Genomic DNA, 26,237 nt, shown 5'->3' on the forward strand with positions numbered 1-26,237 from the left:
TCCTTGCTTCTTAATTCATCTGATCTACCTAAACTGAGTACCTCCTTTGTGCTAGATTCTGGGTTCTCCATTTCTTGCCCTAGAAGCCCCCAACCCCAGTGCCTGGCATGGGAGTTGGTACATTGTAGGAATTCAGGACAGACTTCTTAGCTTACCAATAAGGAATAAGGTATGCGGGCAGGGGCATGGTGAATGGTGGATGGATGGGTAGATGGTAGATGGCAGCTGAATAGAGTCATGGTTGGGTGGTAGGTGGATGGATCGTTAAGATAATGGCCTTCACTTGACCCTGCAGCCCACCCCACAGCTACCACCCAGTTTTTGGTTTTGCTCCCTTTTTGCAGCAAAGGTCTTTGAAAGAGTGTCTATACTCATTGTCTGTAATTCCTCTTCTCTCTTAAATCACACTTCTACCTGCTCACCCCATCCCACACCCACTGAAACTACAGTTGTCAAGGGCATCGTGTCTCAAAACTCAACACTCAATTCTCGGTCTTCATCTGTCAACCGATCAGCAGATTTTGACACAGTTGACCCCTCCCTGCTCCCTGGTACACCTTCTCTCTTCACTTGGCGTCCAAAGTCCACACCCTGCTGGCTGTCCTCCTTCCTCCCGGCTCGCTCCTTCCTGCTGGGGGCCCAGGACCTGGTCCCCCACTCTCTCCTCCAGTGTCCTGCCCCTGGCTCCAGATCTCCGTCTTCAGCCCCGTCCTCTCCCCTGAACTCCAGCAAATACATCCAATGGTCTGCCTGGCGTCTCCATGAGGATGTCTGGATGACATCTCAAACTCAACACAACCAAAGCTGAACTTCTGGTCTGCCTCGGAGTACCTGGCCCCTCTCCTCTGATGGCAGATCCACACGTGCCATTGTTCAGGCTCAGGAACCTTGGAGGCACCCTTGACACCTCTCATTCCCTCGCACTCCACATCCGAAACCCCAGCAATCCTGCAGTCTCCACCTTTTATGTAGACCCAGAGTCCAATCCCATTTCATCATTGCTCTGCTCTGAGCCACCAGAGTTTCCCAACAGAATTATGGCAAGAGCTGCTCCTTTCTCCTCAGAGTCTTTCCAAGGCCTTCAAAGCTCCAGATGCTCTGAGTCTCTATTAGCTCTCTGACCTCATCCACCGCCACCTCCCCTCACCTGTTCCTCTCCAGCCACACCGACCACCTTCGCCCCGGCACACCAGTCAAGCTTCCCCTTGGAGCCTTTGCATAAGCCGTTCCCTGGCCCGAGCAACTTGCCTCCAGACATTTCTCACGGCATCCACTGGACCACCTTACTCACTACGACCACCGCCTGCCTCCACGTTACCCTCTGGACCTTCTTTACCTTCTCCCCTGGCACCTTCTAGCAGCCCTACCGTTTAGGTATTTTTTTTTAAATTTTTTTTATTGTTATGTTAATCCCCATACATTACATCATTAGTTTTAGATGTAGTGTTCCATGATTCATTGTTTGTGCATAACACCCAGTGCTCCATGCAGAACGTGCCCTCCTCAATACCCATCACCAGGCTAAACCATCCTCCCACCACCCTTAGGTATTTTTATGTTAATTATTTTTTGCATGCTTTCTTCCTACTGGAATATAAGCACCATTTTTGTCTATTATCTTCACTGCAGTATCCCCAGGCTTTAGAACAGTGCCTGACATAGAGGTGGGTATGCAATACATATTTGTTGAATGAATGAATGAATGAATGAATGAATGAATGAATGAATATATAAATTATTTGATTGATGCTGGAAAGATATATAGTTGATGGATAGGTGGATGGATGGATGATGATTGGAGGGTAGATGGAAGAATGGAGAGAGGGTAGGAGAAATTTGAAGGGGCAGATAGTGGGGAATGTGTTATGAGTGAATAGTAGATGGAAGGATGAGGGATGAATACATCGGTGGAAGGATTCAATCCATTCAGCTGCTATTCACCGAGCACTTACCATACACTGGTTAGCCAAACCGACGAGGGCCTGCCCTAAAGGAGCATACAGCTTCATGGGAGAGATAGACATAGATACGAAATATATATGTAATTATATATAATTAATATATTTATTAATTATAACAGTTTGTTAATATTTATTAAATTATTAATATATGATTACATATAATTAAATACATATACAGCTCCAAATTATAATTCCAAATTATAATGTATATTATGAAGGGAAAAAAGGATGCTCTGAGAGAATGAGATGGATGAGGGATGGAAAAATGGGCAACAAATGGGTAGATGGAGGTGGATAGGACTTGGGCTGGCTGCTTTACTTTAATGGCCCTGGCTGGCCACATGCACCATCCATTTCCAGACCTGGGGTCTCCCCCACACCCCACCTATAGCTCTAACCTCAGAGAGATTGTCCTCTCTCTCCCCACACTGACACAGCACCCGCCCCAGCCCATCCCCCATGGCCCTGCCTGACTCCTGTCCTGCCCCCACCCTGCTGAGTCACAGTCTTGGGCTACTCAGAGGACAGCCCCGTGGGGTTTCTGGTTCAATCCAGCCCTTTGGCCATCCTCAACCTGGGAGGGGGTAAGACTGCCAGAAGGGAGGCCAGCAGGTGCCAAGCTCTTGATGTCTGTGCCGAAGCACAGCTCTCTGTTCTTGAGAGACCAGGCCTCACGCTCCAGTTGGAGTTTATCTGGGGGCTGGGGTCAGGAGTAAAAGATTAGAGCTAAGTTTGCCTGCAGGATTGTAATTTAATCATGAGGTGGAACTGGAATTTAGGTCAAGGGTCAGTGATGTAGGAAAGACCTTAAGGTTCGAAGCCGATGGCCAAGAAAGAATTCTTGAGACGTCTTTGGTGCAAACCGGTGGTTTCATGAAGCACAGGGACAGGACCCGTGGGCAGAAGGAGCTGCAGTGGGGTCATGAGGAGTGACCCATTATAGACTTTCAAGTTGGGAGGGGGTTAGGGATAGTGTAAGTCTCTAAGGAATTTTGGAAGCAAGGTTCCAGGACCTGGAGGGGGCTAGCTATTGTTGGGAAAAGGTCACTTATTACAGTCTAGTAAAACCTTAGTCATGAGACCCTTCAGATGTATATCGGTGGGCCATATGCTTGGGGGATGATAACCAGCATGTATCTTGGGAGGGGGGCGGTTAGAGATAAAGGAAATTTCCAAAGGAATTTTTATATGTTCAAGTAGACTTACAGGATCCTTGGGGTGGGGGTGGGAGGTGTTCAGGGTAGGATTGCCTTTTGCCCTTAGCAAAGTATTAACATCGAGGCAGCTGGGTCCCTAGAGGAATGTCACTCTGCTTGTTTCAAGGACTTGTCAATGGGCTGTAGGTAGTAAGGAAATTTAATAATTTTTCTTCTGCATTTGTTTCCCATCCAAGTCAGGATGGGAAAAGGTGGGTGCCTAGGCAGTGACCAAATCAGTGCTTGGTTTGGGCCATGGTCAGGATTTAGCTGTGGCTGTGAGCAATGATGCGGGCTCAGGCTATGTCCAAGTTTTCAGGTCAGAGTTCAGTAAGAGTCCAAAGTCTGGAATAGGGCTCCGTCTATGACCAGAGTCAAAGATCAGGGCTCAGTCAGTGTCCAGGGCACCGGCCTAGTCTTGTTTTTCTCCAGGGACGGACAGAGTAGGTGGGCTAGTTCTGGACTCCCTTCAGCCTAAAGTTCCATCATCCACACGGATGAACAGCACCTGCCCAAACCCTCTTCTCCTCTCCCTCACCCTCCCCGGGTCACACCCTGAGGCCCAGGCCTGGCTCAGTGTCCCCCACACGGCCCAGCAGTCCTCATTCTGGCACCCAGGGGACCAGAGTGGGGGTAGGGGCTATGAGGCAGGGTTCTGTGCCTGACCCAGGAGGGCATCTTGCGTAAGGCTTTCTGATGCAACTGGCTGCTGGCTGAACACCTCAGTACCCTCTCTTACTCCTCAAGCTTTTCCCAGAAACAGAAGGGCTGGGCAGCCGCCTGAATCAAACACACGTAATCCCTTTCCTTCCCTTTCCTTCCCGGGCCCAGATGGCTTCAGGACCAGCAGGAGGCAGGCAGGTAGGGCAGAGACCAGATGACTCAGCAACAACTCCAGTATTGGGAGCAGGAGGATCCAGGGCTGCCTCCTCCCAGCGGGAAAGCAAGGGGGAGAATCAGGATCCCTGGAAGTTCGCAGAGCCCCACTTCCAACACACACAAAGCAGTAATTACGTGGCTGAGCCCAGAGAAGGACTGGTGGCCGCCCAAGGTCACCCAGCTGTCGGCGGCAAGGTCAGAACAGAAACCAGCTTTCGTCCTGCAGTCTCTGGCTCCTCCCGCCACAGGTTGGAGAGAGGACCCCTCGCCCTTGAGGAGGGCATGGGACTTCCCTAGGAACTTTCAATCAGTCTAGTGGATGATTCTGGAACAGTCAGTGACATGGGCTTTGGAACCACACACACCTGGGTTCAAACCCCTCTGGCTTGCTGTGTGACGCTGGGCAGGTTACTTCTCTGTGACACCTGATTTTCTCAGGTGTGAAAAGAGCATAAATTCACCCTCAGCTCACAGGGTCGTGGTCAGGGTTGCATGAGGAAGCAGCTGCAGGATACAGCCCAGGCCCTGCCATAGGGGGGATGCTCAGGAAATGTGCCCCTACCTCTCCACCCCCAGCTCGCAAGGCATGTGTTGGGGTGGTGGCGGGGGGGGTGGGGGGCGGCGTGTGGAGAGGTGGCATCCTCGGCTTTGTGGAAACTACGTCAGCCACGTACCATCATGTGCTTACCCTGGCCAGGAACTCTTCTGAGCACTTGGTATTAACTCAGTTAACCCTCCATTTAATCCAGTAACAGTGCCCAATGGCAATGTGCCATTCGATACCCCTCTCCTGTCTGGAGGATATACTAGGTCAATTCCATTTCGTAGATGAGGGCTCTGGGTCTCAGAGCAGCTAAGTGACTTGCCCGGTGTCAGATAGCCAGTAGAGGTCAAGGAGGTGGCACAAAGCTGTAGACAAAGGCCACCCAGACTTTGAGCCAGACTGGCTGCTTCCTAATCTCACGGCCCCCACTTACTCCTTAGGCCAGTGATGTCACTCTCTGAGCCCCAGTTCCCTCATCTGCCTCCAGGCATGAAAACAGGAACCTGGCGGGGAAGTCTGAGAATGCAGTAAGATGATGCAAGGGAAGCACCCACATGGGGCCACGCTCCATCCATGGGCAAAGAATCACATTCCCATACTCAGAGGACAGGCCTGGATGACCCAGCAGGGCTGTAACTGCCACTGGGCCACCGTTGGGCTGATGCTGTGCCAGGCACTGGCCTTCCTGCCTTTCCTGGGGCCCAGCCTGAGCCAGATTCAGATGATGAAGGATTTTGCAAAGCCCCTGGGAGACCCCAGAGAAGAAGGAGGTGCCCAGTCGCCTAATAAGGGCTCCCCAAGAGGAGCCTGAGCTGAGGACTGCAACTCTTGAATCACCTACTGTCATTCCCAGATCCATTGGCCCAAATCTATCTACCCATTTGTACTATGAGTTCTGTAGTGTTTTTCTTTCAATCAGCTCATTTTTAAAAACGTAGGGAAATTTATTTAAAATGGAAAATTTAAATCACTCACTTAAAATGGAAAGCCATCATTTTCCATAAAGAGGAAATGGCTATAAAATTGAATACAAGGGGGCGCCCAGGTGGCTCAGTCGGTTGATTGACTCTTGATTTTGGCTCAGACTCTTGATTTCAGCTCAAATCATGATCTCGGAGGCCCGAGATCAAGCCCACAGTGGGCTCTACGCTGAGCATGGAGCCTGCTTGAGATGCTCTTCCTCTCCCTCTGTCCCTCCCCCTGCGTGAGCTCTCTCTCAAAAAATAAAAAAATAAAAAAATTCAAAAAAATAAAAAATTATTGAATACAAGAACAGCAAAAAAAGATTCTTAGAGTCTAGCTAAATCCTGTCTCTCTCTCTTTTTTTAAAGATTTTATTTATTTATTTGACAGAGAGAGACACAGCGAGAGAGGGAACACAAGCAGGGGGAGTGGGAGAGGGAGAAGCAGGCTCCCCGCAGAGCAGGGAGCCCAACGCGGGACTCGATCCCAGGACCCTGGGATCATGACCTGAGCTGAAGGCAGTCGCTTAACCAACTGAACCACCCAGGCGCCCCTAAATCCTGTCTCTTGCTGAAGGCTCTGAACTGACCCTGCTTTTCTCCCTTAACAAGGAAGGTATTAATGACATAGAAGCTGGGGCACCTGGATTAGGCGCCCCTTGGTTTCAGCTCGGGTGGTGATCTCAGGGTCCTGATCTCAGGGTTGTGAGATCGAGGTCTGCATCAGGCTCTAGGCTCACCATGGAGTCTGCTTGGGACTCTCTCTCCCTCTCCCTCTGCCCCTCCTCCCCACCTTAAATAAATAAATACATCTTAAAAAAAAAAAAAAAAGACATAGAAGCTGTTAAATGAGACTTTCTCCCTAGTAACTGGAGGAACAGGAAGAAAATCAAAAGGAAATACCCGTATCACGATCTGATTCCATGTTATTTAATAGTTTGGAGACCCTAAAACTACCTGGCATCCTACCATTGGTGTACATTTTATATTTTGGAAAACACTGACTTAATCCAACTCTTCCTTCCTATTTTACAGGGAAGAACAGCAGGGCTCCCAAAGGGGAGATGACCTGCCCACCATCTCACAGGACCCATGGCTTTAGCCAGACCTGGAATCCAACCACATTTCTTTCCAAGGCATTGTTCGACTTCTGTGGGGGAGAAGTTATAAAGATGAAGGACACCAGTGGTGGATTCTCAGGCATGTGGGAAGCACTGGCCAGGCCAGGTAGAAAGGAAGGAGGCAAGGAGCTATTGTCATGGGTCCTTGGACCCCCATGCCTCTCCTCTCTCAGAGTACAGCCTGAGTTCCTCCCCGCAGTCCCCAGTGCTGAGGGCCAGCAGAACTACAGCAAATAGACATGCAGCCTGCTTGGCTCAGAAACCAGAGTAGTGCAATGTCTAAGCCTGGAGAGAAGGAAATTCATGAGAGCCAAATTCTCTCTCTAGGAATGAGAACATTTTTGCATTTTACTGGGGAGGGGAGTTGGTCACCATTTATTTTCTTACTTTTAAACAAATATTTATATAGCATTTATATTCCAGGCACTTCACAAATATTAAGTCATCGGATCCTCACGACAAACCAATGAAATAGGTACTATTATTATCTCCATTTTACAGATGAGGAAACTGAGGCACAGAGAGCTTAAGGAATTTACCTGAAATTTCATCCCTTGGAAGTGGTAAGATGTGAACCCACGAAATGTGATCTGACTCGAGGATACCTTAATGCATTTAATCCTTAGGACTATAATGCAAGGAAGGGTATAATTAATCCCATTTTATAGTTGCATAAAACTGAAGCTCAAGGTTATTTAGCATCTATACCATCAACCCAATAGGCCCTTCACTTCTTTGCTACACTCCCTGGATCATGTGCCAGGAAATCGTGGTCTAGGGCTGTGCTACTCAATTAGGTAACCATTTACTACATAAAGTTACGGAGCGTTTAAAATAGAGCTAGTATGACTAAGAAACTCAATTTTTTCATGTGATTGAACTTTTAATTTTAATGCAGATGAAACATTTTGTCCGTTAAACACAGTTTAATTGTTTTGGTAGAATAACATTTCACTTTAAGCACTGACAATTTAGCTCCCACGCTGATTTCTTTCTGAACTAAGTATAAAATACCAGATTTTGAAAAATCAGTAAGGAAAAAAATTAGATGATCTCATTAATAATTTTTTATTATTTGTTGAAATGATAGTATGCTAGATATATTGGATTAAATAGAATATATTATTCAAATTAATTTCACCCAGGGACGCCTGGGTAGCTCAGCTGGTTGAGTGTCTGATTCTTGATTTCAGATCATGTCATGACCTCAGGGTTGTGAGATCGAGCCCCCTGTCGGGCTCCACGCTTATCGGGAAGTCAGCTTGAGATTCTCTTTCTCCCTCTCCCTCTGCCCCTCCCCCCCTCGTGTGCACGCATGCTGTCTCTCTCTCAAATAAATAAATACATCTTTTAAAAAAATAAATTTCTTTTTGTTCTTCTTTAATGCTTGACTAGAAAATTTGAAACTACAAGTGTGACTTATATTTTATGTTCTGTTGGTCTAGAGAACTGGGATTTGACACCCTCAACTGTGACAAGGCTCACCCCCACACCTGGGGGACCATGCGCTGGGTACAGTTCCAGAAGCCATATCCACCAGTCCAGGTGAAGGCGACTGGGGTGCAAAGGTTGCAAAATGCCCCTGAACAGTGTGGCCACCGGAGTTAGTTGCCCCAGCAAATCTCAAATCTGCTTCATACTACCAGCTGGGTGCTCTTGGGTAAGCCCCTTACTTTCACTCATCTGTAGAATAGAGGTCATAGTGACTATCTCATGGTTCCTTAAGTGCCTTGGGGCCTTTGCACTTACTTTTTCTGTGTCCCCTCAGATCTTTGCACTTCTCACCCATCTCTTCCTTAAGATCTTAGTTTAAACATCACCTTCCTGATGAACCCTCATGAAAATAGACACCCCTCACTCATATCTGATAGAGGACAAATCTATCCTATTCAAATCTATCTTATTTCTTTATTCAAGAAAATACATGACATCGGGCGCCTGGGTGGCTCAGTTGGTTAAGCGACTGCCTTCGGCTCAGGTCGTGATCCTGGAGTCCCGGGATTGAGTCCCACATTGGGCTCCCTGCTCAGCGGGGGGTCTGCTTCTCCCTCTGACCCTCTTCCCTCTCGTGCTCTCTGTCTCTCATTCTCTCTCTCTCAAATAAATAAAATCTTTAAAAAAAAAAAGAAAATACATGACATCAATTTTAAATGATCTTGGTTATTGATTTTATTTTCTTGCTAATGGTCTGTCTTCCCACTGATTTATGAGATCTGTGAGGGCAGGGATGGGTCAGTCTTGTCACTGTTGAGCCCCCAGCATTTAGAACAGGGTCTGACACAGCATGGACAAAGCTAAGGATGTCTGAGCAAACCCAGCACAGTTTTGGCTTCAGAGAGAAGCTCAGAAAACAACCAAACCCACCTTTCTTTGTCCCTTACTGCTGTGGGATTTTCCACTTGAGTCTAGAGGTCCTGGTGTAGAAAATGAGTTCATTAGTCACTCCCTGGCAGGGGAGTCTCCAGGGTTAAATGAGATCCCAGAACACCCTGATGAGCCCTGAAGGTCCTGAGACACAGGTGAGCTGCTCCCTGGGGTTCTGGAACCTGAGAAACAAAGGTAACTCCACCCACGATTCATCCAACCTCTGCCTGGAGGAGTTATTTTTTGACCCTGGTGCATTCAGACATCAAGACCTAAAAGGGATTTCCCAGAAAGGTGCTGGACCCTGAGGGCTGTACAGTGATGCTTCACCAAATAGCAAGTGGCCCCAGGGCCTCCTAGGCTTGGGCTGCAAATCCTGTTATCGGTGCCTTCCCCTCTCTGAGCCTCCATTCTATTTATTGAGCACTTAGGATGTGCCACATAGTTCTAAGTATTTTGTCCCAGCAAACATCTTGTGAAGTGAGACTCCTATAAGCCCATTTTACAGAGGAGGAACTTCAGTCCCAGCAGGGTTTGAAGTAGCTTTCCTGAGGTTGCACAGTGCGTATGTGCAAAGGTGGGGGTGCACTCTTAGGCTGGTTTAGGCACTGACTCTTAATCATTAGGCTGCACTGCCTCAATGAACGCTGTGAAGCCTGCCCGACCTCAGGCAGCCCCAGGGCACCACACTAGCTCTTCTGGGTCCGGAGTCAGCTCCTGAGTCTGCAGTCTTTGCAGAGCTCCCAGGCTGCTTTCCCAGCGCTGGGCCTCAGGCTACCCCTTAGTAGGATGGGGCGAGCGGGGCTTTCTGATTGCCGAGGGTCTTCCTAAAGTTAATAAAGCAATGGTGGGAAGGTTCTTTATGAACAGGAAAGCACGCGGAAACCGTCACGGTTTGCTCTTTTTCTCCTCCGCATCCTGAAAGGGGAGGATGTTCTCCCCATTTCACATACGGGGAAACTGAGGCTCAGAAAAGTTAAAGTGCTCTTTCCAAGGTGATAGGGAGAGCCAGTAGGGGGCGTGTGCGCGGGGCAGGTCGGGGAGGAGGTGGAGCCCAGGCACCCCTGGAGGTCAGGTGAGGCGAGGGGGGCGGGGCGAGGCGCGCCGGGGCGGTGGCCCCAGGGGCGGAGCCCGGGGGATGGTGCAATCCCGGGCCCGCGCGCAGGCGGTGGCAGATTAGCGCAGGTTTGCATCACCCGGGCCGGGGCCGGAGCCGGCGCTGGGGCCGGGAGACACTCGCGGCGGAAGCGCCGGCGGCTCCACACGTGTCCGGCTGTGGGGGGCCGGGGTCCCGAGCTCGGTCATGTCGCAGCGGGCCCCCGGCCACGTGGGAGTGCCCCGGCGACTCAGGACCCCTGCCGCACGCCCGGCCCAGGTACCCAGCGGGGCCCGAGAGGGGCCGGAGCCGCGAGCGGGCGGGGGTGGAGGGCGGGGTGCGAGGGTGCGCCCCCGCGAAGGTGGCGGCGGTATCCGGGGGGCGGAGGGAGGCGGGGACAGAGGTGTGGGAGTGTCGCCCCGAGAGGTGAGTGTGGGGCGGGGGAGGCGTGTGTGTGAGGGGCCTGTTGCGGGGGGGGGGGCGCCGGGGACTCTGTGTAGGGTCTGTGTCGCTGTAGGGTGAGCCTGGGGGTCCGCGTGAGCCTGCGGGGCTGGGGGGAATGTGTCTCGGCGGACGCTGCGAGCTGTGGGGAGGGCTGCGTACCTGGTGGCCGGTGTCGGCCGAGCGGGGGACACGGCTGGGGCCGGGCTGGGGTGCCCTGGGGACGCGGGCGGGCGCAGGGCGAGTGGAAGCGAGGATGCGGGGTGCGGGACCCCGGAGCGCACGGAGCGTCGCCGCAGGTGTGCCCCTGGCGCTGCGGCTGCGGGTCGCAGGTTGTGCTGTGCGCGTGTGTGTTTTGTGCCTGCGGACCCTGGGGTGTCTCGCAGCCCTGGGGCCCAGCCTCCTTGCCTTGCCTCTCCGCCTCCCGCCGCTCCGTTTCCGCTGATCCTCTGCCTCGGGACCCCCGCTGGCCGCCGCTTCCGCTCCCACCGGGGGAGCCTGGCTGGGGAGGGCTGGGCGAGGCGGCCGAGGGGGATGGGGCTCGTGTTAGACGGTGCCGGTGACCTTCCTGCTGTCGGTCGTGCAGTGGGGAGCGTGATGGGTGCGAGGGCTTTGTGTGTGCATGCCTGCACACTTGCCCACGGAGGATGAGGCGTGTGTCACTTAATGATGTGCGTGCCCCTCTCTGCCCTCCATGTGGTGTCTCAGCTGGCTGGCTTGGACAAACTGTGGTTTTGAGGGGTGTGTGTACAGCTGTCTGCTCTGGGTTCTGTGAGTGTGTTTGGTGTGACCGGCCCTTCTTCCCCCAGAGGTGTCCGGGGGCAGCGAGAAATAGATATGAGGGGCTGCCTCCATCCTACCGTGGAGATTCTAGTCCCGCAGTGTGGCCTGTGAAGTCCCTTGCTCGGTTAGGGTAACCACCTGCCCCAGGGAGCTTATCCCAGGCCCTACCAGCCTCTGAGGCATGGATCCAGCCAAAGCAGAGCCTGGAGTGCTGCTGTGGCCTTGGAAGGGCCACCCCAGGGATAGTCCCAAGGAGAACTCTGAAGCGCCTTCGGCTATGAATGATTTGCTGACATCCACCCTGCAACAGGTCGCTCTAAATTATTTGCGTTTTCATTTCATCATCGTAAAAATCCTATGGGCTTTGCATCCTGCTCCCCCTTTACAGGTGAGGGAACTGAGGCCGGGGAAGACTGCAGGACTTGCCCAGGGCTACCCAGCCAGGAAGGGTGTGAGCCAGGACTAGAACCCAGGAATGTCTGACTACAGCCACCTGCTGTTGCATTCTTACCACCTTGGGATTATGGCCTTTCACTCAATGTGGGGTCTCCCTCCCAAGGCAGTCCACGTACTGTAGTCTGCCGTGTGGCTGTACCATGATGTTTAACCAGCTCCCTGCTGATGGCCATTTGGGGGTGTTTCCCGCCTTTTGCTATTAGATACAAGGCTCTCCTGAACAGCTTTTCCTGTGTTTAATATTTTGGTGAGCATTTTAATGGGAGGATAAATTTCCAGAAGTGGGACACCTGGTCAAGGGTAAGTGCATTTGTCAGTTTAATGCACACTGCCAAGTCACCCTCCATAACAGCTAGGGAAGGGGGGTGCCGCCAAGCAGCCTCCCTTCAGTGCTTTCCCCCCTTCTTTGTAGATGCAAGTCACCCCTCTGGCTGCTCCTATGGGTGCCCCGTCCAGGAGGAAGCGGTTGGAGTTGGACAGTGACCTACACACCGAATGTCCCACCCGGAAACAAGCTCGAAGTGGGCCCCAGCTGCCCCCTTGCCCGCTGCCCCTGATCCCACCCCCTGCTCCAGCCCAGGCCCTCGCTGTGACCACTGCCTCCCGGCTTGGGCCCTATGTCCTCCTGGAGCCCGAGGAAGGTGGCCGAGCCTACCGTGCCCTGCGCTGCCCCATAGGCACGGAGTACACCTGCAAGGTGGGTCCCCTGGGGTCACTGTCCTCCAGCATCACAGGGGCCTGGAAAGGGCCTTGGCTCCAGAGGACTGTCAGGGTGGAGGGGTCCTTAGGGTTACTTTGTTCCTGTGTTTACTGGGGAAGCAGTCAGTGAGCCCCCAGCTCTCTGTCAGGCTCTGGCCTGGGCTGAGGCCAGAGAGGTAAACCTGACAGGCCCAGCCCTGGGGGATGCGCAGCTTAGGCCCATAGTATGATACAGGCCATAGGGGTGGAGCCTAGGGGCCGTGGGAGCACAGAGCAGGAGCCTCCAGTGTATTCAAGGCAGGTGTCAGAAAAGCTGAGCAGGAGTTAGCCAGGGAGACATGGGAGAATGGAGATCCGGGCAGGGGAGGCCGCAGTGCAGAGGCCTGAGGAGCAAGAGCATGTGAGGCATCAGAGGGTTCGAAGGACTTCACCCCGGCCAGACTGGAGAGGGGCAGGAGGGGAGGGCCGGCGGCCACCGGTTGTGAAAGCATGAGAAAGGAGCTGGCCCTGGGCTGCGGGAGCCACTGAAGATATTTGCACAAGGGAAGGGTGAGGTGGGGTAGACATCAGAACTCCTGGGACCCTGGAGGTCATTGGGCTTAGCCTGTGACCATTTCACAGATGGAAAGACCGAGGCCAAGAAGGAAGGGCCAAGCACGAAACCTCACTGTATCGGGCCTGGCTCCTAGGGCAAAGTCCAGGGTTCTTGGCAGAAATCAGGAAATGGGCAAGTGAGGCCCAGGGGACATTGGCAGGTCACATCTTAAAAAGGCAGAGACGAAGAACTATAATAATAGGTATTTACTATGCACTAGGTACTATGTTGATGGCTTAGTGTGTGTAATCTCTTCCAATCTTCACCCAGTCTATGAGGTAGTTACTATTATTGGCCCATTTTGCAGATAGAGGACACTGAGGCTCATAAAACTGTGGTCACAGAGCCAGGGGGTGTCAGAGGTGAGACCGAGCCCAGGGCTGTGGCCCCATGCTAGGACACGTGTTTCAGACATAGCAGGTCAGTTTGCTTCTGGTGGGTGGGGTAAGAAAGATACAGGAGACCCAGCTACACAGGGGACGGGAAGAAGGGGGCCTGGGTCCCCTTGGGAATGCACAGAGAAGCAGGTGGACTTAAGCCTCCACCCGGGAGCATTGGCAACTGGCTCCTACTGGGGTGGGGGGTGCAGTGGGCAGGGGGATAGAGGCAGACCTGTGTCCAGCCACCAGCTTTACCTGGGCTCTGGGCTGCCCACTGCAGGTCCCCAGTGCTCTGCCCCAAGTGCTCTAAGGAATCCCTGAACTCTGGCTCCTTTTCCTGCAACATTACAGGTTTTCTTCTGTTCCTACTGGGGAGGGGAGTCCATGCTGAGTGGCATGACCAAAGCCGGCTCAAACCAGAAGCGCCATGCTTTCTCATAGCCCCAGTTATTCAGAAACATTTGGGGGGGTCTCCTGGCACGTGCTTATCCTCATGCTAGCATGAGCCGTAGGGCTGACCTGCCGTTTCCACATCGCCTTTTCTGGTCAGTGTGTAGAGGGATCGGCATTCTGTCTGTAGATTATCACCTATTCATTCATTCAACAAACCTTCACTGAGCACCCTACGTGCCATGCACCCTGCTGTGGTTCCAAGATAGAGTTCTGCTCTCATCAAGCTGATGCTCTAGTGGAGGACTTGGACAGTAAACAAGGGAATAAGTAAAATATGGCACAAGGGAAGGGTGATCCTGTGCCAGGTGATCATAAGTGCTTTGGAGAGAAAGCTAGGAGCTGGGAGAGAGGGGGACAGGGACCATGGGGGAGCAGGTGATTTTAGTCCAGGAAGAACTCTCCAAGGAGTCGACATTTGAGCAGTGACGTGTGAGCTGGGGGAGCCAGCCCTGTGGGTATCTAGGGAAGAGCATCCGGGAAGCAGGACAGGCAAGTGCAAATGTACAAAGGCAGGAATGTGCTTGCCCTGACTTAAAAAAAAAAGTAGTCTCTGTTTTTTGGATTCTTTCTTCCATGCCACCCAAGTGTTTGTTTGTTGTTTTAAGACATGCTTACATTTTTTTCATGAATTAAATATGTATATGCTTTATTGGTTTATTTTCTGTGTGGGAGAGCCAACATAACATGGGAAGGGTTGAAGGCAGACAAACTAAGTGAGTCTCCCCGCTCTGCCTCTGATCGGCTGTGTGGCCTCCAACAAGTGCCCTTCCTTCTCTGAACATCAGTCTCACCAGCAGTAAAACAGAACACACCTTTCAGGGCTGTGGCGAGGCTCCCACCTAAAGTCCATAAAGCCCCTAGCACGTTTTCTGACACCCTCGCCCTCTCACCACTGCCCCTCTTCCCTCTCTTACCCTACTCCAGCTGAACTAATCTGGGGCTGGTGTTCTAGAGCAGCTCAAGCTCTTTGTTGCCTCGGGGCCTTTGCACTGCCCATATCCTCCCCCTGGAAACCTTATCCCATGGGCATCTCTGAATCATTCAGGTCACTTCCCCAGAACCCCTTTCAGACCACACCTTTTCACCTAGGTGCCCCCTTCCAAAATATTCTCTATTCCAGCATCTTTCTTGGTTCCTTTGCAATGCTTATCAGAATTGGGAAATATTTAGTTTTTGGCTGGTTTGGACTGTAGGCATCAGGAGGGCAGGGACCATGGCTGTCAGGCAGATTGGATCTCTATGGCTGGCACCCGCGGCCTGCCATGCAGTGCCTGCGCCTGGAGTGGGTGGCAAGGGTGGGGGGCGGGGGGCGGGGGGTTGGCAAGCAGTGAATCCTAGGGAATGGGAGCTATGAGCCTGGCGATGCTCTGCATAAGGTGACCTACGCGCGCTCTCTGCTCTTCTGGATTTACCCGGCCCTGGGCCCTGGGGGTTATTTTCATTTGGGTTACCTATTATTTCCCAGTTATCTGAAGTTTAAGGCCATATAAGGTGGCAGTTGAGAGCGCAGACGGAGCATGGGTTCAGATCTCAGCCCTGCCACTCGCTGGCTGTGTGGCCTCCCAGCTTTGTGAGGGGGGAGCGGCTCGGGCCCGGTGCCTAGCGCACAATAGTGCCCAAAGGCTTGGCTGGGGCTGTTCCCAACCCCCCCCCGACCCCCCCCCCCCCCCGCTCCACCGGGCGGCACCCGCGCTCATGCCAAGCCCCGCCCACAGGTGTACCCGGCCCGCGAGGCCCTGGCGGCGCTGGAGCCCTACTCGCGGCTGCCCCCGCAAGGACACGTGGCGCGGCCCGCCGACGTCGTGGCAGGCCCCCGCCACCTGTACACCTTTTTCCCGCGGCCCCACGGCGACATGCACAGCCTGGTGCGCCGCCGCCGCCGCCTCCCGGAGCCCGAAGCCGCCGCGCTCTTCCGCCAGATGGCCGCCGCCGTGGCGCACTGTCACCAGCACGGGCTGGTCCTGCGCGATCTCAAGCTGCGGCGCTTTGTCTTCACCGACCGCGAGAGGTGAGTGTGGCCAGAGACCCTCCTCGCAGACATACCTAAGAGATGGGCCCTGATGGGGACACTGAGGCCCACGAAGGCAAAGCAACTTACACAAAGAAATGGAGAAGCGGGGACTGACTCCTCTGCTTGGTTCCCGGGAAAAGGTTGACTCGGGGGCGCCTGGGTGACTCAGTTGGTTGGGCGACTGCCTTCGGCTCAGGTCATGATCCTGGAGACCCGGGATCGAGTCCCATGTTGGGCTCCCTGCTCGGCAGGGAGTCTGCTTCTCTCTCTGACCCTCCCCCCTCTCATGCTCTCTCTATCTCATTCTCTCTCTCAAATAAATAAATAAAATCTTTAAAAAAAAAAAGGTTGACTCGGGGCTAATGAAAGCCCCTGGGCTGGAGCGTTGTCTCTGTGACAGTCGTAAGAGCTGACAGTGACGAAGAACTTGGCTGCACTCTCTGACTCGGCCTGGATGCTGACAAAGATGAGGTAGGCACTCTTCTTGTTCCCAGAGGCCAGGTGAGGAAACCGGCCCAGAGAAGTCAAGTAACCCTCAAGATGCCACAGCTAAATAGTAGAGCTGGAAGCGAACCCAGATGTGACTCCAGAGAGGTCCTCATCCACCCTGAGCTTGAGAGGGGGGAGGCCTGGCTGGGCTTACCTGCTGACTCTGGGTGACTCAAGGTCTCTGGACCTCAGTTTCCCCATTGGTAGGAGAAAAGTGGACTGTTAAGGTGTTTCCAAGATGTCAGGGCCACAGACAACAAGCCACAACGGGCCCTGAGGCTCCTCAATGGGAACGTTTTCTGTGGAACAGAATCGGTGATGTTGGAGGGAGGGAGCGGAGAGGGGAGCCGGCATTCTCTCCCCTCCCCCAGACTGGGGGGGGGTGGGGGGGATCGGTGAGCAGGAGGGGGGTGTGTCCAGGAGCAGGCAAGCCAGTCAGGTCCACATGAACAGCCATCAGGAACATGGATTACATTGCAAGATTTTTTGTGGGGTTGGGGGGTGGGGAAGGAGGGCGACCCCACGGCACATTTTAATTTATTTTTTTAAGTGATCTCTGCACCCAACATGAGGCTCAAACTCATGACCCCAAGATCAAGAGTCACATGCTCTTTCAACTGAGCCAGCCAGGCACCCCCCACCCATTCACATTTCAAACTTTTTTAAAAAAGATTTTATTTATTTATTTGTTTGTTTGTTTGTTTATTTATTTATCAGAGAGAGAGAGAGCGCGCACAAGCAGGGGGAGCAGCAGCAGAGGGAGAAGCAGACTCCCCACTGAGCAAGGAGCCTGATGCGGGGCTTGATCCCGGAACCTTGGGATCGTGGCCTGAGTGGAAGGCAGACACTTAACCGACTGAACCACCCAGGCGTCTCCATTTTAAACTTTTTGAAATATGTTTAGACTTTCCTAAAAGTTGTGAAAATAGTGCAAAGAGTTTTCATATCTCCTTCACCCACTTCCCTTAATGTTAACTTCTCACATAGCCACAGAACAACTATCAAAACCAAAAAACAACTATCAAAACTAAGCCTAGGTGGCTCAGTTGGCTAAGTGACCAACTCTTGGTTTCCACTCAGGTCATAATCTCAGGGTCGTGAGATCGAGCCCTGCATCAGGCTCCGTGCTCAGTGGGGAGTCTGCTTGGGATTCTCTCTCCCTCTCTCCCTGCCCCACCCCCAGCTCAAGCTCACTTTCCCTCTCTCTCTTTCTCTTAAAAAAACAAAAACGAAAACAAACCCAAAAAACTAAGAAATTAATCTTGGTCTAGTACTAGTCACTAAACCATGGATTGGTTCTGATTTCACTAGCTTCCCACTAATACCAATTTTCTGTCCAGGATCCAGTCCAGGACCCCAGCCTGCATTCAGTTGTCCTGTCTCCTTAGTCTGCTCCAGTCTGAAACAGTCCCTTAGTCTTTCCTAGTCCTCCTTGACCTTGACACTTTTTGGTTTTTGGGTTTTTTTTCTTTTTTCAAAATTTTCTTTTCAGGGCTAGTTGATTCAGCAGGTGAGTTGTACACACTCCTTACCAGACTCCGACTTCCATGCCACCGTGACCTTGACACTTTTGAATAGTACCAGTCAGTTATTTTATACATTGCCTCTCAACTTGGATTTGATGGATGTTTTTCTCATGCTTAGACTGAGATTATGCATTTTTGGCAACAGTACCAACAGGAAGGGTGCCTGGGTGGCTCAGTCAGTTGGGCGTCTGACACTTGGTTTCGGCTTGGGTCATGATCTCAGGGTCTTGAGATGGAGCCGTGCGTGGAGCCCCAAGTGGGGTCTGTGCTCATTGCCAAGTCTGCTTGAGATTCTCTCTCCCTCTCCCTTTCCCCCAACTCATGAGTGCTCTCTCTCTCTCTCAAATAAATAAACAAATAAACAAATAAAATCTTAAAGAAAAAAAAGAGTACCACAAGAGGGATAGGTCCTTCTCAGCACACCGTGTCAGAAGATGCATGATGGTGATATGTGTTCCTGTGATTGTTAACCTCAGTCATTTGGTTAAGGTGGGGTCTGCCAAGGTTCTCCACTGTAAGGTTCCTAATTTACCCTTTGTAATTAATAAATACCTTGGGGGGGGCACCTGGGTGGCTTAGTTGGTTAAGCCTCCAACTCTTGATTTCTGCTCAGGTCATGATCTCAGGGTTGTGAGACTGAACCTGCACCTTGGGCTCTGTGCTCAGTGGGGTGTCTTCTCTCTCTCTCCCTCTCCCTCTACCCCTCTCCCTGCTCACGCTCTCTCTTTCTAAAATAAAAATAAAATAAAATCGTGGGGCACCTGGGTGGCTCAGTCCTTAAGCGTCTGCCTTCGGCTGAGGTCATGATCCCAGGGTCCTGGGATCGAGCCCCACGTCGGGCTCCCTGCTCGGCGGGAAGCCTGCTTCTCCCTCTCCCACTCCCCCTGCTTGTGTTCCCTCTCTCACTGTCTCTCTGTCAAATAAATAAATAACATAAAATCTTTAAAAATACATACATACATACCTTGGGCAGGTGCTTCGAGGCCATGCGTGTAAATACTGTTTCTCCTCAAATTTGCCCAGGGATTTTCACAGGGCATCCACCTTCCTTGTAGCAGTTACTGTTGTGATGCTTGCCTAACGGTGATTTTCTATTTCCGTCTCTCCTTCTACATTTTATACTAAAATGAACATGCCTTTAGTAAGAAGTAGAATATAAATTTTATAATGATTTTTTAAGCTAATACCCAGCTTCAAATAATTGTGAACTTAGGATGAGTTACATCGCCCACAGACCTCCCAGGGTGAGAAAGTACTTCATGTCTTTTTAAGGCAATAGTTTGAGAAGTACTGTTGGTAGAAGAGGGCTGGTGGAGACAGACCTGGCTTCGAATCTTGGTTTTACTTTTTACCTGCTCTTTGGCTTTAACAGTGGCTTTACCTGCCTGGGCCTTGATTTTTTTCAAATGCCAGCAGGCGCCCCAGAAGTGGTGTCATAGAATAATTTTAATAGCAGTGGTAATAAAAAAAAATGGCATTGGTAACAGAAAGGTTATTATTAAAGTAACCTGGAGTGCTCTGTGGGAATTGTTTAAAGCGGAAGTTGCATATGGTGGGCCTCACACACATATTTTTTTTTTTTGGTCCCACGTACATGTTCATTTGTTTTTTTGTTTTTAAGATTTTATTTATTTATTTGACAGAGAGAGACACAGCGAGAGAGGGAACACAAGCAGGGGGAGTGGGAGAGGGAGAAGCAGGCTTCCTGCAGAGCAGGGAGCCCGATGCGGGGCTCGATCCCAGGACCCTGGGACCATGACCTGAACGGAAGGCAGACGCTTCACCGACTGAACCACCCAGGTGCCCCGTGTTCATTTGTTTTTAATTGAAATTGGCTGCCAACATTTCAAAAACTGGGATTTTTCATTAACATATGGTTTCTGGTTTCTCTTGGGGAAAAATGGAAATGTGGGGCCACTTGGAAACAGTGAGGGGTTCATAGCAGTGGCTCTGGGTGGGTGAGAGCTGGGGTTCACATCCCAACCCTGTGCCCTGTGGCTGTAAAATGATGAGATACAGCAGATAATGAGCTTAGCTCTGGGTCAGGTGCCCCATGGACACTCCAGAACATTGACTGTAATGTTGTTAGCAGTGCCCTTTTTTTTTTTTTAATATTTTATTTATTTTTTTGACACAGAAAGACACAGCGAAGAGGGAACACAAGCAGGGGGAGTGGGAGAGGGAGAAGCAGGCTTCCCGCAGAGCAGGGAGCCCGATGCGGGACTCGATCCCAGGACCCTGGGATCATGACCTGAGCGGAAGGCAGACGCTTAATGACTGAGCCACCCAGGCGCCCCAGCAGTGCCCTTTTTAGGCAGTGTTTGTGCTGAGGTGTTTGGCATGGTCCCCACTTCCTATTTCTCTCACTTTATTACCTGCCTGGACCCTAAGTTTGCCTCTGGTTTAAGAGAGGCTTAGTGCCCTCGGCCCCCTCAGCCCCTCCTCGAGGGACTGTTGGGAAATGTGCTCCTCTCAGAGTCCTAGTTCAAACCCAGTTGTTCTGTGGCCTTGAGAAATGACTTAACGTCTCTGAGCCTGGGCCTCCTCGTGTGTAAAATGTGATCAACCAACCAGTCTCACAGGACTGGCTCAGTCCTGCCAGATGCCAGCAGTCGCTCACGACATGGGTGCCATTAAGGGTGAGAGCAGAGGGTGTTGGCATGGGGGTCCCCATGGGAGCTGACCCCTCTGTCTGTCTCCCTGCCACAGGACAAAGCTGGTGCTAGAGAACCTGGAGGACGCCTGCGTGCTGACCGGGCCGGACGACTCCCTGTGGGACAAACACGCGTGCCCAGCCTATGTGGGACCAGAGATCCTCAGCTCCAGGGCCTCCTACTCGGGCAAGGCAGCCGATGTGTGGAGCCTGGGCGTCGCGCTCTTCACCATGCTGGCAGGCCGCTACCCCTTCCAAGACTCAGAGCCTGCCCTGCTCTTTGGCAAGATCCGCCGCGGTGCCTTTGCCCTGCCTGAGGGCCTCTCGGCTCCCGCCCGCTGCCTGGTCCGCTGCCTCCTTCGACGGGAGCCAGCTGAGCGGCTCACGGCCGCGGGCATCCTGCTGCACCCCTGGCTGCGGGACAACCCGATCCCCTCAGCTCCATCCCGATCCCACCTCTGGGCGGCTGACCAGGTGGTCCCCGAAGGGCCGCGGTTGGAGGAAGCTGAGGAAGAGGAGGGGGAAGCAGAAGCGGGTCTGTATGGCTAGGGAGTCCTCGACTCTCAGCTGCAAACAGTGGACTGAGTTTGGGGTATCTCCAAGCTCTCTCCGGCCTTTTTTGCACCGAGCCGAACCTTAGTGCCTTCTAGAAGGGAGAAAGGAAGAGGCATGTATGGAGTGGGCTGTATGCACACCTGTGTGGCTCCTCATACCTGTGCACACAGGCTTGTGCATTTAACACATGCTTCTTGGGAGTTCACCGTGTGCCAAGCCCTGTTCTAGACGCCGGGAACACAGCAGTGAGCAGAAGACAAATCTCCCACTCTCAGAGCTCACCACACTTTTCCATGCCTGCAGGTGTGTCCGCACGGGGCCCTCCCAATACAAGTGTCAACATCCACTCATGCTGGTGCCCAGGCACTTCTGACCCTGGACAGTCCCTCTCACAAATCCCTGTGCCAAAGCCTCCAGGCCTCCCCCTCACAACTCAGGACCCCAGAGCCCAGGCCGTGCTGGGAACTGTGCACCCAGCAGCTCTGTCTTCTCCATCCAGGCCCGAGCCAAGGATTCAGGCTGGAGGCTTGCGGGTTCAAACCATGCGGCTGATCGTCATCTAACTCAAGGCCAGTTTGGAACGAGGGTCCACGGCTGTCCCCCGCTGGCCTGACCACCAGAGTTGAGGTTGGAGGAGGCGGGCTCTTCCTCCTGGCCTCCTGGAAAGTCTCAAGCCCTATTCTGGGTTTTGGATCAACACTGTGGGTTTTGGATGCCGTAAGAATGTATTTTTACCTTTTGCCTAATAAATGAGTTATGAGATATTTTAATGTCTCCTGGACATTTGTTCTATCCTCTCCTCCCCATCTCAGCAGTTCTCCTTGTCCATGGCGAGGCCAGAGGCTTGTGGTTTGTGAGAACAGATTCCCTGCAGCCCAGCGGGTCTTGCGCTCGCCGTCTGTTCCTTCGGGAGGCACTGGTGTCTCTGGGAGGGTACTTTTTGGCTGCAAGTAACTGAAACCCTGGGCCAAAGTGGCTTTCAAAAGAAGGAAATTTCACACAAAGCCAAGAAGTCAAGAGGTGGAACGGGCTTCTGGGCTGGTTGGTTCCGCCCTCAGAGCCGTCAGCAAGGACTGGCTCCCCGGGCTCATTCTCGCTCTGCTCTGTTGTCCCTAGTGACGACTGACACAATGGCCACAGAGGTCCCAGGTGTCAACAGAAGAGAGATCCGTGACCAGAGGAAGCAGGAGGGTGGTACTGTAGCACCAGAGGACTCAGTCCTCTGGAGTCACGCTGCCTGGAACGATGTCTTGGCTCCCACACTCACTAGCTGACCCTCAAATGTCTTTTTTTTTTTTTTTTTTTTAAGATTTTATTTATTTGACAGAGAGAGACACAGCGAGAGAGGGAACACAAGCAGGGGGAGTGCGAGAGGGAGAAGCAGGCTTCCCGCTGAGCAGGGAGCCGGATGCGGGGCTCGATCCCAGGACCCTGGGATCACGACCCGAGCCGAAGGCAGACGCTTAACGACTGAGCCACCCAGGCGCCCCTCCCTCAAGTGTCTTAACTACTCAGCTTACTCATCTGTACAATGAGCGAAACAGTGCCCAACTCACGACAGTTGAATGAGTTATTTCCTGTAAAGCACTTAAACCCTCAATAAGAGTCAGCTGTTGCTTTTACCCCCCAGAGCTCTTTCTTGGGATGGCAAAAGCTTTCCCAGAAGCCCTCCTAGCTGACTTTCCCACAGATTTCATTGGCCAGGGCTGGGTCACATGTCCTCTCCTGACCAATCACCAGCAGGGAAATGCGGGCACACTAATTAACCAGGCCAATCCTCCGGCGGCGGGGGGTGCAGCCTCCCTGAGGTTCATGCTCCGTGTGGGAGGGGTTGTCACCTGAGCAAAGGCAAATTCTGGGAGGAGGTAGTGGGAGAAGGCGCGAGAACTGAGGTGTCCTGGTCAAAGTTATGGCTGGCTGTAGACAGGTGAGGGCGACCGTTCTAGATCATCCAGCCACCAGTCTGCAAATGCACCGATCAGTCAGGCTGGCCGAGACCAGAAGCCTTGCCTCGGAATCATGAGCTAAATAAAGGGATCTTTGTTTTAAGCCACTGAGTTTTGGGGTGTTTTGTTGCACAGCAAAAGCTAACTGATAGGGACAAGTCAGCCTCCTCTCTCTGTACCCAGGATGGCCGGGGACAGGGCCCCAAGCTTTCTTCTTCCCCCACTGGCTTCCAACAGACAGTTGGAACAATTTGTGTGGACAAATTAACAGCCCCAGTTCCCTCACAAGCTGAGTGTTCTCGCAGGTACCAGTGGAGTGAGGGGGAGGGACACAAACTCTAAAATGGGGGTGCCAAGTGGCAGGTACTGTGCCAACCTTTTATCTACCTTACACAGAGGGACTCGTTTAATTCTCACGGCAACCCTAGAAGGTAAATACGCTTGTCATTTTATAGGTAAAAAAAAGTGGTTTAGAGAGCACAAGACTCGGCCCACACCACATAACAGAGAAACTCACCTGGTTTCCTGGTTTTGCTTTGAACCAGGAACTTTTTTTTTCTTTTTTTAAGATTTTATGTATTTATTTGAGAGAGAGAGAGAGAGAGAGAGCATGAGCGGAGGGGCAGAGGGAGAGGGAGAAGCAGGCTCCCCATTGAGCAGGGAGCCCGATGCGGGGCTCGATCCCAGGACTCCGAGATCATGACCTGAGCTGAAGGCAGCGGCTTAACCACTGAGCCACCCAGGTGCCCCCTGAAGCAGGAACTTTTGACAAGGCGGCTCAGAGGCAGCTGCATGAAAACTGGCACAGAAAAATGCAGAATCGACTCTCACCAAGTAATGCATGTGGCCAAACCCCTGAGGCAATTAGTGGGGACTTTCATGTTCTACTTATATTCATATAATGATCATTGTAAAACTTTTACGATATCCAATGTAATACATATACATTACTACAAGTGAGAGGACTATAGGAAATTTAATTGGGGTTTTTCTCTATAACTGGGAGCTAAACACAAAAGATAATATTGTGGTCTGCCCGATTATTTACTCGCTTTAGCAATTCAACCGCTATTTTGAATGATGGCTACAGGCAGGCATGGTGCCAGATGGACACAAACGTGGTCCCTCCGCTCAGGGACTCAGTCTAAGAGAGAAGCCAGATGTTAAACAGGTAACCACACAAATTAAGAAGCTAATTACCAGGGCGCCTGGGTGGCTCAGTTGGTTAAGGGGCTGCTTTCTGCTCATGTCGTGATCTCAGGGTCCTGGGATCCAGCCCCACGTGGTCGGGGGTGGGCGGTCTGCTCGGCAGGGGTCTGCTTCTCCCTCTCTCTCTCTCTTTCTCTCAAATAAACAAAATCTTAAAGAAAGAAAGAAAGAGGGCGCCTGGGTGGCTCAGTTGTTGGGCATCTGCCTTCGGCTCAGGTCATGATCCCAGCGTCCTGGGATCGAGCCCCACATCGGGCTCCCTGCTCTGCGGGAAACCTGCTTCTTCCTCTCCCACTCCCCCTGCTTGTGTTCCTGCTCTCGCTATGTCTCTCTCTGTCAAATAAATAAATAAAATCTTTAAAAGAAAAAAAGAAAGAAAGAAAGAGAGAAAGAAACTAATTACCTCTGTGTTAAGTAAGTTCTTTGTGGCTAAGGTGAGCGTCACCACGTATTCCAGGTGCTCCCTTACCTGCCTTCCCCCGCTTACACTCACGTGATTAATTCTGACCAATGGTGTGTGTGTAGAAGTGCCCTCTGGGGGAGATCCCTTCTAGGCTGAGGCCACTGTGAGCTGGTGGACCTCCACCCTCTCATTCCTAACACAGCCACCTTGAGGCCGCGGTTCCCTTAGCTACGAGACGGAGGAGGACCACCACATCCACACTGGGTTTTAGTGAGCAAGACATGAAGTTTCCTGGGTGAGGTCTTTGTGATTCGGAGTTTGTCTGTTGGGCAGTTAGGGTTAATGACCATGATTAAGTATAATTTGCCCCAAAGGAGGGGAGAAAATTTCTCTCCCCCAGTAACTAGGCTTTGCTGCATTACAAACACCAAAACTTAGCGGTCCCTGCTTCTCTGGGTCAGCAGTTTGGGCCCGCTGGAAGGGCACGCAGGCTCACCCCTGGCTGTGTGTCGTCGGTCAGTCTGTCAGTCAGCAGGCTTTAAGGAGGCTGGGCTGGGTGGCTCACCTCTGTTCCACAAGGTCTCAGCCTCCAACAGGCTTAGGCCGGGCCCCCTCATGTGGTGGTCTTGGCTTTCAAAAAAGCAATAAGAGAGGACAGACGCCAACGTGCACGCTACGCTGGTGTCACATCAGCAAATGTCCCATTGGCCAAAGCATGTCACACAGTCACATTCAGGAGGTGGGAAAAAAGATCCTCCCTCTTGATGGGAGGAGCTGAAAATAATTTATGGCTTTTTATTTACTTATTTATTTTAATAGACAGCACGAGATATACTTGATCAAATAAGTTGACCACTGTGTACCCAAAACTGACCCTGCGGGCTGTGTGTCCCTGGACAAATTGCTTGGTGTCTCTCGGCCCCAGCCTGTTCCGCTCCTCTCTGTGTGGCTAAGCCCCACCCCACCTTTGAGGCTGGACCTGGAGACTCTGTAAGACCGGGCCAGCCCTCCCCTGTACCTCTGCAGCCGGAAGAACAGAGTCTAGATGTGGTTGGTCAGTCCCCTGGGATGCTTGTTTACAAGGCCGATCCCTGACCTCTCCTGACCTGTGAGTCAGACTGTGTGGGGCTGTGCATCTTTTTTTTTTTTTTATTCTTATGTTAATCCCCATACATTACATCATTAGTTTTAGATGTAGTGTTCCATGATTCATTGTTTGTGCATAACACCCAGTGCTCCATGCAGAATGTGCCCTCCTCAATACCCACCACCAGGCTAACCCATCCTCCCACCCCCCTCCCCTCTAGAACCCTCAGTTTGTTTTTCAGAGTCCATTGTCTCTCATGGTTCGTCTACCCCTCCGATTCCCCCCCTTCATTCTTCCCCTCCTGCTACCTTCTTCTTCTTTTTTTTTTTCTTAACATATATTGCATTATTTGTTTCAGAGGTACAGATCTGTGATTCTGTTGAATCTTGCACAATTCACAGCGGTCACCATAGCACATACCCTCCCCA

At 52.0% G+C, this 26,237-nt stretch overlaps 1 protein-coding gene across 1 annotated transcript; it reads left to right on the plus strand.

The window, feature by feature from the left end:
• The first annotated feature begins 10,191 nt into the window (after positions 1–10,191).
• TRIB3 (tribbles pseudokinase 3) lies at positions 10,192–21,928 on the plus strand. Its single transcript, XM_045885583.2, has 4 exons — positions 10,192–10,402; positions 12,216–12,500; positions 15,646–15,938; positions 20,666–21,928. Exons 1-4 carry the CDS (start codon positions 10,331–10,333, stop codon positions 21,156–21,158), a joined length of 1,143 nt encoding a protein of 380 aa, XP_045741539.1. The 5' UTR covers positions 10,192–10,330; the 3' UTR covers positions 21,159–21,928.
• The last annotated feature ends 4,309 nt before the right edge of the window (positions 21,929–26,237 follow it).

Source organism: Mirounga angustirostris, unplaced genomic scaffold, assembly GCF_029215605.1.
Source record: "Mirounga angustirostris isolate CCGP_5_RB_7025 unplaced genomic scaffold, mMirAng1.0.hap1 SCAF_10, whole genome shotgun sequence".
Taxonomy (NCBI): domain Eukaryota; kingdom Metazoa; phylum Chordata; class Mammalia; order Carnivora; family Phocidae; genus Mirounga; species Mirounga angustirostris.

What these genes read in the sequence shown, in the direction of transcription:
- TRIB3 (XM_045885583.2), top strand. Translation starts at nt 10,331, where the DNA reads ATGTCGCAGCGGGCCCCCGGCCACGTGGGAGTGCCCCGGCGACTCAGG. An exon ending in CTGCCGCACGCCCGGCCCAG is followed by an intron (nt 10,403 to 12,215) that starts GTACCCAGCGGG and finishes CCTTCTTTGTAG; the next exon opens with ATGCAAGTCACCCCTCTGGC. An exon ending in GTCTTCACCGACCGCGAGAG is followed by an intron (nt 15,939 to 20,665) that starts GTGAGTGTGGCC and finishes TCCCTGCCACAG; the next exon opens with GACAAAGCTGGTGCTAGAGA.